Source organism: Tetrao urogallus (assembly GCF_951394365.1).
Source record: "Tetrao urogallus genome assembly, chromosome: 1".
Classification (NCBI taxonomy): domain Eukaryota; kingdom Metazoa; phylum Chordata; class Aves; order Galliformes; family Phasianidae; genus Tetrao; species Tetrao urogallus.
In genome coordinates, this window is record NC_136813.1 from 25669273 (window position 1) to 25689722 (window position 20450).

Below are 20450 nucleotides of genomic sequence, written 5' to 3' on the forward strand. Positions count from 1 at the left end.
CCACTCACAATTTTCTAATCCCTTTCGCACTTTGGATTTAAGTCCCTAGAAATACAGAAGACTGATTCATTTTAAGCTCCAGAATTTACCTTTTTTCAATTTCGGCTAGTGATATGAACAGATCATTCGATGACATTACACAGCACTACTTTTGAGGGCACACTTCTGCTCTTTTTTACTATACACCAACAAGAGCAAAAAGTCTCTTCCTTCTCACCCAAACATAGTGGAAAAGAACACGTATGTCTAAAGACAAGATCTGCAGACAGACCTTGTTGTACCTTGTACTGGATAACTAGCAATGGTGAAAAAGCATAACGGCTTTGAAATACATAAAATCACAAAATCATAGAACCACCAAGATCATCCAGTCCAACCATTCACCTCTGACCAATATTTCCCCACCAAACCATGTCCTTCAGGACAACATCTAAACGTTTCTTCAACACCTCCAGGGTCAGCGACTCCACCTCCTCCTTGGGCGGCCTATTCCAGCACCTGACCACTGTCTTGAAGAAGAAATTTTTCCTAATATCAAACCTGAGCCCCTCCTGGCACAACGTGGGGCCATTCTCTCTCATCCTATCAGTTAAGTGGAAGAAGAGGCTGACTCCCATCTTGCCACATTCACAAGCTCCTCTTTGACTCTAATATATAACTTATCTGCATTGGAATAGACATTTTCTTAATTATACTTCATAGTAACACACATTCCCCTTTCCTTTCAGCTTGTTTGCAATCTCCATTTAGTTCCAGATCTTTTTCCTTTATTCCTTTCTGCATTGTTAATAGCACCCACAAAGCTCCCAGAGAGTTCAAGCTTACAGGTAGTTTGTATTTTTTTCTGAATAGGAAATCCTATAAAGTCTTACTGTTGCAAATATTCTCCATAACAAAACCTTCCATTACATAACAGACTGCATATCTTTAAGATGTTCTTTTTCCTTATGACACATGTTGTCTTCTCTTTAGAAAGTAAAACTTTCCTTGCTAAGCCTCTGCAAGAGAAAGCAGGAATTTACAAAGCAAAAAAACGAGGGAAAAAAACACATCTCATGCCAATTACTACTTCACTCACTTTTCAAAGTTTTCTCATTTCCTCTCTCGCCTTTTCTTATAAATACCACAACCAAAACATTTGTTTGCTACGATTTTCAAAACCCTACTGCTTCCAAACATGAGGAAATTTCCATGCAACCCGCTGATGTTACGGGTACACTACAGCATTTGTCCCATACTGAAAACATCCAATCTGCAGTCTTTCTAGAAAGCACAGAACAACATGCAGCTCAGATATTTCTCATGTTTGTTCTGGAGGCAGGCAGCCCTCTGACAGAGACATCACAACCATCTCTGGCTCACAAAATGTTTCATCACAAGCAGTTGGGATGCACAGCATGCTGCTAAGTATCCCGTATATTCTCACCACATGGAGATGGGGGAGAACCCTTGAAGAGTGTATAGACAGAAGTTACGCTGTTTATCTCAAAAGCATGCCTAGAATACGTGTAGATGGTGTGGCTGAGCTTTGTCTCATAAGAGACTTGAGCTAAGGCTTTCTCAGGCTGGCAGGCTGGAGCCAGGCACCGGTTGAACCCATGTAAAACCTGTCACTTTTCTACCTCCTTGGAGGAGCAGGCTGTTGCTGCAGCACATGACATCATGACTTCTCTACAGATTAGGGGACACTTGCTGTTCTAAACCTTCCTAGAGAACCTTCTTCCCAGTCTTTCAATGTCCTGCCTAAGTCCACTGTGGTATGGACAAGCTGATGCACACAGATTGGTTTCCAAATCGGTTTGCCAAAGCACAGAGAGAAATCCAGAGGTTTCTAAACTCTGCACAACATGGCAAACTGAGCCAGTTCCTCAAGGAGCCGCAGTACGGAAGCCTTTGCACAAAGCTGAAAACATGGTACAAGGTATCATCTTTTTCCAACACGCTCAAGACTACAACAGTGAATTTAACAAAGTTGTTTTCTCAACACTTGAAGCTGTCCCTTGGCCTTTTTCCTAAAGTGATGGTGTATCAGTTTGAGCCTGAAAGGATTCCTGGGGAAGTTCACAAGGGTGCCTCCTTTCTAGAGGTGTCATTCACTGCCCCTGATGAATTGTCTCCTTGTTAACAGAACAGGAACCTATTGTCCTTCACCGACTATGGAAGAGCTCCAAACAGACCAGATTCCCAAGCTAAAAGGAGACTATACAACCCTCTTCGTATCCAGTTGTCTTCTCTCCTTTTTTTCAGCTACCCAAAGGCTTTCCTTGTGACAGCATTAGGTTAACACATGGAAAGAATCCATTGGGCTTAATCAAAGGCAACTACCAGGGCCTTCTAACTGCAGGCAACCTCACAAAGAGGTCAGGAGGGGACTCTGATCTCCACACCAGCTAACTGGTCAGGGCACACAAGAAATCTCTATTTTCTACCAGGAAACTTTGATGCTGCTAAGGAATTGCTGAGAGCATCGTCAGGATCTTGCCCAGACTGTTTCTATCAGCGGCAACACGTCCTCTTTGGGTTGCCGGTAGAAGATGAAAAGCTAAATCTTAGGTGGTAAATGAGAATCACTTTTCTTAATGATGCTACCTGTGTGAACATTAAAGGAAGGTTTACATCCAAGCAGAAAAAATTGGGAAAGGGAATATTCAGCTCAGTATGGACACAATTTACTGTTCTGTCGCTATTCCTCATGTAATAAAATCCAGTGTAAGAGGTACTTCAGCACATCAGCAGCACAAGCAATAAACCTGGCTAGAAGTTTCTGATAATACAAGCACATTCTGTCTCCTGATTTTTTTCCTTAAATTTGGAAGGAATTTTCAGATTTCAGCATAGCTCAGACCAAGATAAATACACTTCTGGAAAAAGGCACATTACCCACAGCAAAGCTCTTTTTGCTGCCACTTAATAGCAACAAACGTAAAGTCTTCATTGGCAATTTTGACTTCTCCTCTGGCATGATTCATTTATCCTTGGGATAGACCCGAGCGAGGGATTCTCCCAGCACAAGACAGACTAATCAAATTATTTCAAGTCAGTCAGGCATTTGCTTTATGCCAGCCGGCCCCAGTGGCAAAATCTCTCATAATAGCAGATCTCCTAACATTCAGAAAAAAATATTCATGGACTAAACGCAAGTTTAATCGCAGCCAAGAGGCAAAGCTCCCACAGCCAGAAAGACATAAATGTTATCCCTGTCTCCTCGTTCATAATCTTTCACACTGCATTGGAAAGTAGCTCAGAGGGTGAAAGCACGCATTTCAGCTCATACATTTGACAGAGACCAGAAAACTTACCCTAGGTGCAAGGCAGCATTGCTATGTTGCATCCCAGTGACTGGCACAGAAAGGGCAAATTTTTGCTATGTGCTAATAGTCCTACACTATCCCACGGTAACCAGGACTCTGTGAAAAACTCAAGATGCTTTGAGACTCCCCAGTCATGCCTGATATCCTTCTTTTGGAGTAGGTGGCCATGCACATGGATCCAAGCACAGACTAGCAAAATTCTCCCTTTCCTTGACCTCCAATGAAGAAGGGAGACAGGAATCACATCACTTACTCCAAAAACTGCAGCTCTTTATCTTCAGTTAGTGCGTGAGCACATGGCACCAGCTCTACGTTGACCACCAAGACATTTGGTGTGCATGTACTTCAGCCCGGATTCCAAGGACAGGCTGCAGCATCTGCTGGTCTGCCATGTATCTGAGCAAAAAACCAGTTCTCACCTCAGGAGCGCGTGGGGAAAAAATGAGAAAAAACATCAAGCAGTTGTGCCAATAACTACAATGGTTGTTCTCTTACTTCTCTCCAAGCTTCAGCAGCTCCCCTGCAATTGCTGCACAGCTCTCTTCCTCACCTCACGTCCCTTCTCTCCGCCACTCTCTTGCCTACTTTCATTTGAAAACTACAGAATCACTGACACTGGAAAAGACCTCTAAGACCATCTAGTCCAACCAAAATGAAAATATTTCTTCTCAGCTACACACAGTTTTGAAGATGACTGCTTTAACTTCATACACACGTGACCTCCTGCACACCGTGCCATGGGCTCTCTAAAACACTGAAGAACACAATGACCACACCTCCACCGCAGCCATTTCACACATTCTCATACTCAACACAAGAGCACAGTCACGTGCTCCCGTTCATACATCCCATAATACAAGGCCGCTATTTATCAGTAAATGCCTGAAGGTGCAGAGCAAAGCCCAAGATTAGGATTATCTGCTGGTGTTTCACAATACCAGCAGCAACAGACAGGGAAAAGTGAAACAAGGATGCTGCAGAGAGAGACCACAAAGCAAAAGGAAAGTGCCGTAACAGATGTTCAGTGGGTAAGGAAGAGAGAGGAGAAGGCAACAGAATCAGAGATCCAACTTATTTAGAAAGACAAACGCATAAATGAACTGTAATTCAAGGCATTAAAGAACACACAGAAAAATGCTATATTTTGCTCAGTAAATAACTAACTATTGGAACCCATGGCTGCAGGATAGCTACTGGAAAATAACTTGCAGTGATTAAAAAGGGATTAAATGGATTTTATAAACAACAGTATCTGTTGTTAAACATGCTAAAATAAAATTACAAGAGTTAATAACCCATTTGCCTCAGGGCATAAATTAATCCTCATCTAAGGGTAGCAGAGATCTGCCTGCATGTCAGCTCTGTATCTGGTGCAACAACTCCTCTCCATAGGCGAGCAATCTTTGCTCTTAATTCCTGGTATTTAAAAACTGTCTGTCTTGTCTGAAAAAGAGAGCATGCTATTGTTCAGGCCTTCAACTGACCTCACATAATTAATTCTGGAGTTTACCAGATATATAATTCCCTTGAGGGGCAGGGGTGAAATGCACGAAAGAGAGAAAAATAGTTTAATTGCTACACGCTTCAATATTCCACTCTCAGTTTCTTTAAATGCAGCTTGTCAAGGCACTCAGAACAAGGGTATGAGATAAAGTTCTCATAAAAAGCTTAAGACATGAACAAAGCACAAAATCTATTAGTATTGTTCAGTCCAACAGTTCACCAGCCAAATCAGTTTATGAGAAAATTAGATCTTTAAGACAGACAGAAAGGGAAGGTTTTTAATATATTGGAACAGAAGAATTCGCTCAGGCTGGTAATAATTAAAGCATTATCTAATATCGTAGCCTCAAAGATGGGATAGAGCTGAAGTACAAACCCTGTGAGACTACGATTCCACCCCTTTCAATTCCTAAGTCCAAACCCATAAACCTTACTAACGGACTGGCCAATCTCCAAAATAATTGCTCCTGGACAAAACACGAGATGAGACACGACACGTTTGATGCTACGTTGTGGTTACGACTTTTCAGTTTCAAATGCCAGCTTGCTCTTTCCCACAGAGAAGACAGCCGCGTGATGGGGATGCTCCTCCTCTGGATCAGGAGAGCTTCTGGAAAAACAAGACTTTAGCATCAGATGTACATAACTCAGCCCATGAGTGATCTTCAACACTACGCTTCCAGGCTACCATAAGCCTACAATTTTATTGCTACCACTATCAATATTTTTCCATGCCATGTAAATTACATCTGGCTCAGTTTCTTAGTGCTATAGGTCAACATTTAAACTGTATTTTCAAAAAAGGACTTCACAGTGGTCCACTTCAATACTCTAGCAAACCAGATCAGGTATGCCCTGCACCTTCCAAATCTCAGCAGAACAAAGAGGCTGCAGAACTTGGCACCAACTATCCAACAGAGCAGCATCAGTGCTGGAACCCCACATTGAACTGATAAAGCAAGGGATATGAAATGCCTGCAAGGAAAAAAGAAAGCTCTGAAACTTAAATTGGTGTTACAGTGAATACAAATATACTGTTTCAGACCACTGCATGCATGTATTCTCTCTGCTTCTCTACTGCTGAAACAGCAAACTGTGCATGGCAGATGGCATGATTCATCTTAAAATTACTCTAGCAGTATTCCCTCTATTAGCCTCTAAGGAGTAAACTAGGACAAAACCACTCTGCATGTTAACTTCAACTAGGCAGTTATCATGAGGAGCTCTCAGGTCAGCCTACTTGCTTATTTTGCAGAATTTATCTTTCAATCAGCAGTTCACATTATGCACAGAGATGCCACTTATTTGTTACGCCTACCAGGAGTTAATACAGATGGGGGCAAGAAGGGAAGCAACTGGGCTGGACAAGGAAGTGTTTTCTAACAGTAAGGAAGATCAGTAAAGAAGTCCACCAAAACTCAGGCCACACATCACGCTAACGACAGTGTGTGTGGCAGGACAGGATACATTCATTTTTAGACACTGTACAGCTTAGCTGGGAGAAGAATTTCCTGCCAGTCCAGGGCTGAATACAGATCTACTCAGTTGAAGGCATGCAATAGAGCTTTTGTGCTGCTTTACCAGGGATAGGACACACACATCACATTTGGTGTCAAGGAAGCCTTACCAACTAACCTGCCACAAAAAAAAAAAAAAAAGCAGTTACAGCACCCTATCATCAGTCCCCTTCCTTCACACAAAGGGCAGGAGCCAGCTGTGCAGGGTGACTTCTTCCAGGAAAATACTAAAACACACAAAATAACAAATTTAGATCCCAGCTGCAAGGAAAGCTGAAGTGCTCACCCACAGACCTGTTAGACTCAATGACTTCAACTGAAACTCCATCCCTCACCTAAAAAAATATTCTAAACACACTTAAAAGATGCTCTAGACTATGCTGACAGTACAAAAATTCACTGCAGTGCAAGACATGTCCCCAGATCAACTGCAACATTAATTGCCCAGAATCTGGGCCCCAAGCTAAAAATCTCCTTCCAAAATAAACAGTCCACAAGAACTAATTTATTTTTTGCTCCATCAGCAACAAGCCTCGGTCAGCAGAAGCAGAATACTGTGTGTGCTTTGATGCCAGGGTTAATCAAGGAGGGGGTGAAATCAATAACACAGTTGCCCTCATCTTTGGGGATAAAGTGGTGAAACTGTTCCTAACGCCACCTCTTCAAAGAGGTGTTTTCTACATGCGTATACCCTACTACGTCAGCCTGGTTGCATAACCAGGTTGTGCAATAATTGCAAATTCATTTACATCTTCATTTTTGTTCCAGTGCTCCAGAATAGGGAAGCAACAAAGACCATCGAATGACAGGATGAACTCTGTGTTATTCCTCTCCCACACTGTGGGTCAGCCCCTTGAGGATGCTCTGCAGAGAGCCTGGACAGAGTGAGAGTGAAACACGACTGCTCACCTGGAGCAGATGTCTGGAGCAAGGCTTTAGTTAACAACCTCAAAGCAAAAGATGACTTCATAGCATCAGGAGATGACTGGTGCCGGCTCAGACTGCAAGCAGAGGAGATTATGCTTTCTCCTTTTAATACTTATTGCTATGTAATTGCCATAGAACTGTAAAGAAGAAGTAGGCAAGAGTGCAGTATCAGGTTTTCATAGACTAAACGAACTGGATTATTCAAGAGCGAGTCAAGTTTCCTAACAAGCATGGAACAGTCTGCATTAAGATAGCATCTACTTATTTCCCAAAAAATTAATTGCAACAGGCTGCATTTTAAAATACTGCTTTAACCTCCTGTCCTAACTTTTATTTCAAGAGCGTACGTACTGGATTTACTACATTTGTGAATCGAGGTACAACACATCAGCAACACCAGAGCTTAGACCTGCATTACTATTCTGCTTGCTAGAATACACCCTTGTTTCACCTTAAGAAACATCCAGTTAAACTGACAGCATATTCACAAAGGAAGAAGAGAAAATAAGATGGGAAAAAACTTACTCATCCAGCTTGAACTGAAAGAGAGTTCAGCCTTCTCTAGCACTCTCCAAGTTTTTCAAGCATTATGCCACCTGCATTTGAATGCAGAAGTGCCTTTTGCCTCAGTGCTGCCCCAAGGATAGCAGGGCATAATATAACTACGGGAAAAAAGGAAGTTGCTCTGATTTGAGCATAGCATCACACTCCAGGTTTTCACATCTGAATGCACATATGTGTATATATATGTATACACTGATGTGCATGTTATGTGTGGGTTTCGGTGTTGCCTTCTCTATAAACTCCTAGGTATTAATGAAGACCTAAATTTATCTCGCCAAAAATATGGAGTACATTTTTATTTATGTTTGAATTATATAACATCTTTTGTTCAGATAAGACATGAGGAAGTATCCTCACCCTGACTGCCAAGCACCTTCTGGCTAGACATGCAGATCCTTCAGTTGACCAGAGCTCATTGCAAGAGGCAGGACAGAAGCAGGACAAGTGCTGCAGCAGTGTCCAGCAGGCAAACACCACCTGCAAATGGCTGAGCCGGATCTGGCTCCAGCATCTTGACTTTCATTAATATCACTACAAAGCTCATTTATAAATAATAATGAAAGAATAAAAGTAGCACAGAATGGTTTGGGATGGAAGGGTCCTTAAAGATCATTCAGTTCCAGTCCCTCTGGGACAACCACCCCCTAGACCTGGCTTCCCAGGGTCCCATCCAACCTGTCCTTGAATGCTTCCAGGGATGGAGCACCCACAGCTTCTCTAGGCAGTCTGTGCCAGGACATCACCACCCTTCATGGTGAAGAATTTCTTCCTTCTAATGTCTACTCTAAACCTATCCTCTTGTAGTTTAAAGTAGTTATGACACTTGCAGCATGGATTCTTCCCTTCAGCACAGCCACTATTCCTCATCCTGAAGCATCTCACTGAAAAGCAGACGCAGCAGCAAAGCATCCTCCCAAGAGGCCAAGGGACGAAAACCCTACCTGATTTCACAGAATGGCCAGAGGTGGAAGGGACCTCAAGGATCATGAATCTCCAACCGCCCTGCCACATGCACGGCCACCAGCCTCCCCATTTAATTTGATTTGAATGGTTTTAACCTTTTAATCAGGCACCCAGCCAGCACCGGGGCAGCAGGCAGGCCCCAGGCCTCCCCCAGCAGCCCCCATCATAACCCCCCCCCCCCTTCTCACACCATCCGACAAGAGTTATCCCTCTTCCCTCTGCCCACCACCGGGATGCCTGCAGAGCCGGGTTTTTGGGGGAGAAAGGGTTGTGGGGGCTGCAAACAATTTCGTTGAATTCGAAAGTTCGCATTTAATCAGAGTATTTTTGGAAAGAGAAATCAACACATTAACGACAAATGGGAGCACACAGCAGATCCTTTCACATCCTGACAGCAGAGAAGTGCGGAGGCCTGCTATGAAGCATCTCTGAATAACAACGTCTTCATTTTTTGAATACCTAATTAAGAGTTTCTACATATTGCAAAGCCCCGCTATAAGATATAATTTAGTTGGCAAACACTAAAGATCTCTCACTCTGTAAGTAGGCTTTTGGCAATCAAAATTTAAATCTGGATATATGTACAGCTCAGGTAGTTTATTTTTTATTCAAACAATTACATTCCAATTAGCAGATTAAGTTGAATCAGTTTTAAGCAAATGCAAGCTACAGGCAAATCAGCACCCCCCACCACCACAAGAGCATAGTTTTGGATTGTTGATATCCTTAACCCCATTAGCTGCTTCAAATACAGTCAAATGCACATTAAAGGACAGCAGCCAAAGTGAAACGAGTTGTCTGCATCTAAAAACACTACAGATGCCAAAAGACAGCACCAACTTGGACCCAAAATTCACGCATGCCAAAAACCATTTGCAACCGTGCTAATTCAGAGTCTGGGAACTGAAAGGCAGCTCAATATAATACAACAGGCAACAAATCCATTCCTTTAATTTCAGTCGCCAAATTTAATTAATTTCCAGCCAGGCAAACATTCAGCATTTCTGCTGACCTTGCAAGATGTAAGCTCCTTTGCACAATAAATGTGGTCTAACAAGTCACCACATTTATAGCGAGTTGCTTCAGCCTTATCTAACTGTGTAGTTTGAAAGTCAGTGATGGGTAATTGAAACTCCACCCACGTCACAGTTTCTGGAGCTAAGCTCAAGAAAACTGAAGAAGTCACTACTTTTTCACTGCAAGCAAGACTGCAAACAGTATTTGGATAATTGAAGTCCATACTCTGAACTATGCAGATAGTCCTTATTTCGGAAGGAGATAAAAAAAATAGAAGCCTGCAATCTGCATTTTGACTTCTTTTCCCCATAAAACGTATGTCCAGGCTCCAAAGTTCCAGAGTTCCCCTCCTTGAAGAAAAAGAAAAAGCAAAGCCCCTCCACTGCCTATTCACCATAACTGCCAACAAGGAAAATAAAAAATAAAATAAAAAATAAAATAAAAAAGGCAGGTTTTGGAGATTTTAGAACAGATCCGGGTGAAAAGCAGCTGTGCTTATCCACTGCTCTGCTCCTCTGCAACACCAGCAGTGCCCAGTAGAGCAGGGTCAGACCACTCATTTCATTCCAAAAAGTCCTTCACCTCCTGACTTCTGAGCATGACTAAAAAGAAATACGTATTTCTGGCACTAATGAAATTAACTGTAGGGCAAGGGCTAGGGTTGAGCCTCTCACACTTTTAGAGGAAGACACCAGCATGCCAGAAGAGCAGACCCCTTTATCTTTTCACACCCTGATGTAGGAGACACACGAAGCCCAGCATGAAATGAGCTCTGAACAACAGATTCTCAGAAAAAAAAAAAAGAAAAAAAACTAAAGATGCTAATTAATAAGAACTCTTACATCTTTCAAAGCACAGGTAGGAGCCACAGGAACAGCCTTGACAGCCTCACACCAGCACGCAGTTAACACGACAGGGACAGGCAGGCTGCTCTAATGCTGCCATAGCTATCTCCAGCCCACTGGCTTGGAGCAGCAACAGGACCAAGCACATTTCCAGCTGTGCAGATTCCTAGCATTCCCAAAAATTAAGTTTCTAAGACTAGAACAAGAGAAGACTTGTAGCTTGAGGTTGAATTAACTCTAGAACAAGAAGTGCTTGCAAGCAGAACTGTAAAATCATTGATATCACGCAGTGATGCACGATGCCGTGAGCAAAAGCAAGTTGAGCAAACTCAGTGCTGCCCTTCGTTTCTCCGGAAACTTTCTGCTTGATGCAGCAGCTGCTAGAATCACAGCAGAATACCAGTGACTGTGTTTTCAAACCCAGCCACCTCCCACCCCACATATCACATGGGAAAGCACTCCTAAGCCTTCACCAGTTACTACAGAAATGTTTCTGAAGTAAATACATTTGCCTCCTCAGATATTATTTTGCAGAGATCATTAGCCACTACGAAAATCTAGCACAAGGTCTAATGAAGTGCTTCGTTTGAGATAATCATCAATACAGTACAGCAGTTGACTTCATTCTCGTTACTCCTCCCCCTCCTACACTAGGAATGGAGACCTGTGGCTGCTACAGTAACTGAAGATGTTTGCATATTACAAACTAAAGCGCAGGAACGAAGCAGCTTTGTTTGATGAACACATGCGAATAACATTCACCAAATATATTTAGAAGTAATGCTTGAATGTGAACAGCACTTGCCCCCCAAGATAAATGCAGTTCATGCCGAAGCTCTTTGTGCAGCAGCAGACTTTGTTCTAAACACAACTCTTCCCAGCAAACTTCATCCATTTCTGACGTGCAGACTGTCATCACAAAAAGCAGTGTTTCCCCCCATTTAAAACTCACATTGGCACATCAAACTTACACACAGAATGCTACAAAATTCACTGCAATATTAGTATGCACCGCCATATGCTTAACTGTAGTTAGCTGCTGTCAGGATCAGTGAATTTTAAGTTCCTTCTTCATAGGACCTAACGATAAAGTAGATCGATCTACATTTTGCATAATTCTGAAAGAGGAAAAGCAGCTACTTACGAGGTACCTTTGGTATCTCTTATTTCACTGTTCACCACCCAAGGTTACAAAATCATTTCCAGGAGAAATCCCTGCTTCAAACACTAACTTTCTCCCAAAGCAGAAGAAGCTGAAGATTGAACCTCTGTAGGCCGTGGCAACGGCACTACATATTTCACAAATCTGTGGCTGCAAACTGTATCACCATTTTTGTTCCAAAAGGAAAGCAGTCGTTTTGCAAAATATTCACCAGTTGTGTCAACAGAGCTGCATATATTTAGGTAGCGGTACGTTTTAGAGATTGGAGAGAATCTGAACAAACATCTATCTCAGGAGTACGTCATTTCTGGAGTCTTATTTAAAAAAAAAAAAAAAAAGAAAAAAAGAAAAAAAAAAAGCACCTAAAATATAAAGCTAAAATATTTTTTCAGCATAGAATTGAGGCTGGGAGTCCAGGAGCAGCAGGCTGTACCAGTCTGGAACACAGGGCAGGAGCAGGAGGGCCAAAGCCCAGAGCAGGGCTTATTTCCGTCAGGCCTAAGTCTGAAAGGCAAATGTAGACGGTAAAGAGAACGAAGCTTGAAAAGAACAAGCATTTGAGGAGCTTCACCATTAGATAGGAAGGAGCAGGCACCCTACACCTGCAAAAATGGAGCTTCTCCTTTAGTAAGCAGAGTTGGAGCTGGTGACTCGGGCAGGCAGAGAGGGCAACATCCCAATTCTTAGGCTATTGCTAGCGTTGTGTGTACAAAAGCACGGCTGTGGTAAGATTTATCACAAGAGATAAATAAATAGACATATGCAGATGTACATCCACGTGTGTGTTGTACGTATGCATAACACAGTGCACAATGCCAGGGGGTCTGCAAGTCTCCCAGGAAAGCTTTTACCTATGTAGTCTCAGCAGAAAGAGACAGAGTTAAACACTTGCAGGTACATAACCAGCACTGAGAGAACACAGAGCAATTTCTCAAGGCAGTCTTCAGCTAAAGTGACATTTCCACACTGAAACAGAAATGCACAATAAAAACCTCACCAAGACCTCCTTGTTCCACTTTAAACACTTGAGCACCGTACAGTTATTCCCTGATCTAGAATCAAAAGCTTTTGACAACCATGAAGACGGCTCTTCATTTCCTAGAGCTTTCCAGCACTCGATAACACACGAGTAGCTTTCAACTCAAACATACCACACCCCAGCACTGATTTTGTATGGGGACCAATTCACTGCAGAAGAATTGTGATCATTAAGCATGCTTACGAGGAGGCCACCTAAAGCCCTCCCTCCCCCTCACCAGATCAGTCCTTGGGCCTTCAGGCTGACGTCCATTCATCCTTCTGCAGCTGGATACCATCTAGCCTCATTCCTTCAGCAACGGCTACAAATAAATTTGGGTGATCAAGTTTCCTTGGGTCTAGAAGTTGAGAAGGTGTAAATACATGTGCCACCTTAACACCTCCCATAGGGAAAAACAACCACCATGGCCACCTTGAGACGGGTGCGCCAAAAATCTGCATTTTCTGCTTAATAATCTAATAATCTCTATCCAAATAATTACCAAGTAAAACCAGTGCAATACCACAGGTTGTGATATTGTGATCTGAACCTATTCTCAGTAGCTGGCTAAAAGACTGAGACCATTCAACAAAGCCTAAGTCTGATGGCTCCCTTACAACAGATCACGATTCTGACATAGAGCAAAAACATTATGACATATGCCCATCACAAAGGAGTTTCACTCTGCGCACATGGTAATTAGCCAGGAAGTTATCAGATTTGAGTAAAAAGAAACCAATCCATGGCTGTCATGAAGCTCCTCGAGGCCTAAAAACTGCCCTAAGCCCCACATGCAGTCTCCCACTAGCACAGGTAGAAGAAAACAACGCTTTCACTTGACTGCTGTGATCAAAGTTTCACTCTTCCACGCAACTTTCACAATGATCTCTCAGCTATTTCAGAAGCATATCTTCTTGTTGCCTCAGCCTCCTCTGAGCAGGGCTGCATGCACTCAGCCTGTGCCCATGTCCTGTACTGCTGCAGTTTGGGCAGGGCACACTGTGAGCACTCCATCCACTCCAGACATCAGTTCCCCATTTTGTTCCCTCCGTGCTTAATGGAGATTTTGGTTTTTAGAGTAGTTTGTGCTAAGACAGTCTGTAATGAACCGCTTTCTCCACAGCTGAGAATAACTTTACCTACTTTTTGAGCTAACAGTGATAAATTCATGTTACCGCGTTTGGCTTCTACCCTTATTAAAAATGACATTTTCACTCAGCAGAAATTCAATGCTATTTCAAGCTCCCAGTAGATTATGTCAACACCTCTGAACTTCTTCATACAATGGAAAAATAAAAGCAGTTGAATCGTAGACATTAAGCAGGGGCCACACATGTTCACAAGCAGTACAGCTCTCCTCTTCCGGGTGACAAACACAAGCATGCCACTGGGCACGAGGTGCTCGTTCTGCTGTGTATTTCATAGAGTTTGTGTATGATTTCAAAGGTGCCTTGTTTACCCTCCCAAATCAGCAGGCTGCAACAAGACGAAGCCTTATTTATGAGAAGGAAAGAAGATAACGCTTTCTTTCTCAGGCTGCCAAACAGCAGCACACCACTTCTTAGGTCAGACCCGCACCCCTCCTGCTGGCTCTGTGCTGTGGGTGATGCTCTGCTCTGCTGGCACCTGCAGCTCCTGATCTTCCAAGCCCTGCTCTGGGCTGAGCCAAGCTCCCGGTGCTGCAGGGGCTGCACTCCTCAGGGGCTGGCACTGGGGGCTGCCCCTAAACGCTCCCTATAAAGGCGCTCTGCAAAACACAGCACCAGTGCTATAGTGCTATCCTGCATCATGCCAAGCAGCCTGTCAAAAGGAGGGCACGCACAGCAAGGCATGGGCAGGACATGTCTACTTCCAGGGTACCTACTGCGCCCTGCCACAGGGTACCACATCCCTGAGCACCCCAGTTCTGTACCGGTACTGCACAGCGTAGATGTGCGGGCAATAGGAAGAGGTGTGTGAGCCCTATTAGTTGCTGAACCAAAATAGGAAGAAGAGTAATAAAAAAGAAACACCTCTTAAGTCGGGCAGCTAGGAGAAGCTCGCTTTTGCTTGCTTGAATTGGGGAACTCTTTGCTTTAATTTTGTCTGTTTTAAGTCTCTTCTGCTCGTCATGCAAATGCAGTTTGCCTTATTTCCAGCAGACCAAAATACCAGTGAAAAAGAACACAGCATTTTTAAGTGCTGAGCTCCCTTGTCTCAAAGTTGTCACCCATCAATCACTCTCCTAGGGAGGCTTTCTCGTGAAAGACGTCTTGAGACAATTATTCTTTACATTTGATAGTCAAACACATAGATAGGAACTAACAAATTACTTTTAAGAGCTTTAAGAGCCTTCCACCAAAAAGGAGTTTGAGATCCTCACCTATTTTTCTTTAGTAGGGTGCTGCTTACCTGCACAAAATAACAACATCTACAAAAATCAGATGGAATAATCATTCCTCGGCATGCAATTAATATATTACAATATATAAACACACAGGATTTGAGATTTTAAAAAAAAAAGTGAATATTAGAGATACTAGAAGGTGAAGGGAGCAAAACTCCAGAACGGGCGAGCAGGGCTCGCCTGAACCGGTGCGGAGCCAGGAGTAGGGCAGCGCTGTGCCATCCCTACAAGGAGGAGGAAGAAGAGGAGGAGGAGGAAGAGGAGGTTTGGGGCTCCGGCCGCTCACACGCAGCGCTGCCGCAAACTCCGCGCGTCGGCACCGCGGTGCGCACCGCACGCGTGGGTGAGGTCGGGAAGCGGAGGGGCTGAGCAGAAAGCACCAAAATCAACAGGTTTCCCGCCGGCAGCCCGCTGCTGGCCGCACCGAGATCGCAGGAAGCTCCGTCCCAATGTTTGAAAGGACACACGCTCCGGCAAAGCGAGCCGAGCGCAGCCACCGGGACAAACACAGCGCTTACTCATTAAACACACGGCACTTCTGCAACCCTTGTCCTGCCCCTGCTCTTTCCCCATCGCTGTTTTGCCTCTGTCCCATCCCCGTCCCCCGACGGCTCCCCCCGGATCCCCCGGAGCCGCGCAGTGCCCGCAGCGGCGGCGGAACCTCCGCACCGCGCGGCCGGGGGGGGCCGGGAGGAGCCGCGCTCCCTCCTCCTCGCCCGGGGCCGGCGCCGTGACACGGCGTGAACTTTTGCTTTCGGCGGGGCAGGGCGCGGGGGGGGCCCTCCTCCCAGCGAGCTGAGCCTTGCGGTGGGAGGGCAGAAACGCGTCTTTTTTTTTTTTTTTTTTTTTTTTTTCCTTCTCTCTTTGCTTTTAGGGAGAAGGAAAAAAAAAAAAAAAAAAAAAAAAAGCGCGTTTTAGAAATACAAAAGGTGTCCCGTCCGGCCCTCACCTTCCAACCGGCTGAACTGTTGCTGTCTCCCTTATCCTTGAAGTAGGGCACGCTCTTGACCATCCACTCGTAGATCTGGGAGAGGGTGAGCCTCTTCTCGGGGGAGCTCTCGATGGCCTTGGTGATGAGGTCCGCGTAGGACAGGTTACCCCAGGCGTTGCGGCGCGACGAGCTGCTCTTGCGGGGCTGCCCGGCCACGGGGCCCGGCGACAGCGCGGCCACGGCCGGAGGTACCGGCGGCACCGGCGGCGGTCCCGGCGGGTGCAGGCGGCAGCCGGCCTCGGGCGCCGGGAAGTCCCCGCAGCGGCAGGCGGCCGGCTCCGGGGGGGCGGCGGCGGGCGGCAGCGCGAAGTCCTCGCTCTCCTCCACCAGGCAGAGGTTGCTGATGAAGTCGGCGCTCAGAGCCCCGGAGGCGGCGACGGCGACGGCAGCTCCGGCCGCGGCCGCCCCGTCGGGCTGCCCTCCGCAGGACGGCGCGGGGCTGGAGGTGGCCGAGCTGGGCGGGTTGAACTCCGGCCGCGGCAGGGGCCAGGTACACGAGCGGGGTCGCGGCAGCGGCTCGAAGTCAGGGTCGATGTCCACCAGCTGCGGGGCCTCGGCCATGGCGGCGGCGGCGGGGGGCAGCGGGACGACGGGGGGCAGCGGAGCGGCTCAGCACCGCCGCCCCATGCAAGCTCCGAGCGCGGATCTGCGCGGCCCCGGACGGCGCGGCAGCCGACTCCCCTCGCGGCTCTCGACCTCGCGGCTCCGGCCCCGCCGCCCTGCCCCGCTCCTCGCCCTCGGCGGCCGCGGCAGCAGCGACCCGGCCGCCCGGCGCGCACCGACTGCAAAGCCTGCCCCGCCTCCAGCCTTCCTCCTCCTCCTCCTCCTCCCGGCGGGGAGGGCCGGCCCGAGCAGCGCCAATGGCAGAGTCGCGCCGCCCGCCCGCCTCCCGCCGCGGGGCCGCTGCTGCGGGAGGGTGCCGGTGCCCCCGTGCTGTTTGTGGGCGGTTTGTGTGTGTTTGGGGTTTGGGTGTTGTGTTTTGTTTGGGTTTTTTTGTGTGTGTGTTTTTGTTTTTTTTTTTCCAGCGCGAAGCCGCCGCGTCCCGTTGGGGACGAACGCTGTCACGGAGCGGAGCGGAGCCGGGACTGTGCGGGAAAGTCCCTGCATGGGAGCTGCCCTCGGCCCCGACGGCAGCGGAGCGGAGCGGCCCCCGGCGTGCGGCGGAGGCAGCCGCAAAGTTTTCCGTGTTTGAAACCGAGAGGATGCCATCGGCTTTGCCGGGAGAGGCGATCCCAGGGATGAGATCCCTTCTAACGCAGCCGATTTTTTTAACAAGATCTGCCTCGTTTTCCGTAATGCTTTAACAACCCATTGTAGCCTTAGCTTCGAAACCCCCAGCGAGCCCAGCGTTGGGAGCTGCCCGTCCCGCGGCTGTCCCGTCGGGCCGTGGGCTGCTCCCGCTCCCCTGAGGGTGTCGGAGTTACTTAAATGTAGCTCGTTGCTCCTAGAAAAATACGCTCCTACAATATTAAGGAGAAGAGTAGAGTAGGAGACTGGATTTAGGCCCACAGCGTAACAGATTATACCTCTACGTATGTAAGCGGGTAGGAACTGCTGGCACTGAGCGCTCTGCTGCTGCCGTGATCGTTCTCCAGCACGCGAAAGGCGATCGCTGTGTGCTGCTGCCTGTCGCACCCCGGAGTTCCTTTGCTTTAAGTCTCTTCTGCGCTTTCCAAAGCCTGCTGAGGACTCAGCCCGCAGCTCTGTATCGTTTCGCCCACAGATCTTTTAGAAGATAATATTTTTGTGTCCATTTAAAGAAAAAGAAAAGCGAAATAGTCCCTGCTCACCCTCCCAGTGCCACGTCCCAGCCCCGGGGAGCAGTGTCTGCCCGCGCTCCCCAGCACAGCTCAGAACAGCGGGGTTGTGCGAGATGGGATGCGAATGGGCGCACAGGAGGGAGCTGAGGCAAAAGGGCAGCCCATGAATAACCGAACCCTTTCCTTGTACTTTTCTGGTGCCTGAAATAAAAGTCAAAGAGGCAGGCCGGCACCCATCGTGCTGGAGGAAATGCATTTGCTTCCAGTCTTTGCTGCTTTTAGTTTTTTCATAAAATCTCTGTTCTCTCAGACCTCTGTTGTCACACACATCTCTCCTTCCGTATGAGCTGTGCCCAGCAGGACGAGGGCTGCAGAGGACTCCCGGTCAGCACCAGCACATCCCCAGCTCTGCCCGTGTGGTTGTGCAGGTGGGCGTCTCTGGGGTTGCGTGTGCCCAAACACCACTGAGGACCCTCGGGAGATGCTGCCACAAACAAAATGCTCCATTCAGCTGCTGGAGCAGAGTTACTCCTTCCCAAACAGCTCAGCACGCTGCTGGCTCCATGCAAGACATGTTACCCCATCTATGAATGACAGCGTTAAGTTTATCTCATCTCCCACAATGCCTAAATGCTGATGGATGCTCCACAATTCATTCTCTACTCCCACAGCCCTCCTCCCACACTCCACCTTTCCATTTCTCTCCTCCTACTCCTGCTCCCATTTTCTACTCCTCTACAATGCATTTTCTCCTCTCATCGTTTGCATCCACGTGTGTTTTTCCAAATGAAAGACCCGAAGATTGCCTTTTATCTTCAGTGGAAAATAGCAGAGCCTCTTATTCATACGCCGGGTTTGAGACAGCCAAAATAAAGGATCTGCTCTGCCTTTTTACTACTGTATGTCTAATTCACTTTCAGAGGTTTTGATCACGTTCAGCAGGGGATTGCATGAAGTTGCAGGCAGTGCTGTTCTGTGCAGAGCTCCTTTTGCTGTGCGTGTGTGCACGGTGAGCGAACACACGTGTAACACAGCAGTAAGCCATGATGAAGGATCAGTTTTGTGCCAGGTATGACAGAAGCTGTTGTGCTGGGAGGAAGATGACTGCAGATGAAGACTGGGGGAGATCAGCACCCCCATTTTCTTCCCTCCTCTCTCAGTGGGGTCTGACTTTACAGAACGTTTGATTGCATATGGGAAATGAATGAGGCCATTACCTCTCATGTTATCACTAGCTACCTATACTTCTAAATTGTGTTATTTGAAGGAATCAGAATTTAATTTTTTTGTCTAAGATGAAAGTACTTGGACGTTTTTCCTGATGAAGAATGAAGAATAGAAATAATAATATGCTGTTATTGGCTTGTGTGTTTAATGTGGCTCAGATTCACAACCTTGCATGGTTAATAGGAGTCGGACAAAATCATATTCCCTGAATAAGTCCCAGTGAGACATACATAGAATCATAAAACTGTAGAATCATAGATAGCCCACGTTGGAAGGGACCTCAAGAATCATCAAGCTCCAACTCCCCCTGCTGCAGGCAGGGCCACCAATCTCCACATTTAATACCAGACCAGGCTGCCCAGGGCCCCATCCAACCTGGCCTTGAATACCTCCAGGGATGGGGCATCAACAACCTTTCTGGGCAGCCTGTTCCAGCACCTCACCACTCTCATAGTAAAGAATTTCTCCTGACATCAAACTTAAATCTTCCCTTCCTCAACTTAAAACCATTCCCTCTCGTTCTGCTGTTATCTACCCTTTCAAAAAGTTGGCTCCTCTCCTGTTTGTAGGCTCCCTTTAGGTACTGAAAGGCTGCAGTGAGGTCATTCACAGCCTTCTCTTCTCCAGGCTGAACAAGCCCAGCTCCCTCAGCCTGTCTCCGTACAGGAGGTGCTCCAGCCCCCTGATCATCTTTATGCCTCTTCTCTGGACCCTCTCCAATAGCTCTCTGTATTTCTTGTACTGGGGGCTCCACACTTGGACGCAGTACTGAGGATGGGGACTCATGAGGGCAGAGAAGAGAGGGACGATTATTGGGACCCGCAAGTTGCCATCACACTCCCCAAGCAGAAGAGGAAGATGAGCCAAAGGAAATCCATAGCACAGCCCCTTATCTTAGGTAATCTGTCCAGGCTGAGCCCCAGCATTTCACCATGCCCAACTCACACCCACGTGCAGCCATGCCGAGGTGAAAGACTGAAGTGCAGCGTGCCCAAGAAGTGATCCTCACTGGGATCAATACAATAAATACCAAAGGTAGTGCCCCAGCAGCTCTATCTGCTCCCACTGTGTCATGTGCAAGCACCGAGCGTGATGTAAAAACAGAAGGCAGGAGTTTATCGGGTTTCAGATTCAGCTGAATCACCCGACCCACCCCTATGCAAAGGCCAATGTGCCTGGAAGTAAACACAGTTCGAGCAGCACGTATGTTTTCCAGGGTGTTGGGTTTCTGTTTTGTCGTAAATACGATCCATTACAAT

At 46.6% G+C, this 20450-nt stretch overlaps 1 protein-coding gene across 1 annotated transcript in view; it reads right to left on the minus strand.

The window, feature by feature from the left end:
• The window catches only part of FOXO1 (forkhead box O1), a gene marked incomplete at both ends in the record, with an annotated part of 57968 nt that extends 41203 nt beyond the window's left edge, over positions 1-16765 (minus strand). The window contains one exon of the mRNA XM_079549206.1: positions 16163-16765. Within this exon, the coding sequence (XP_079405332.1) occupies positions 16163-16765 (603 nt within the window). The remainder of the gene's footprint in view (positions 1-16162) is intronic.
• Between the last annotated feature and the right edge of the window lie 3685 nt (positions 16766-20450).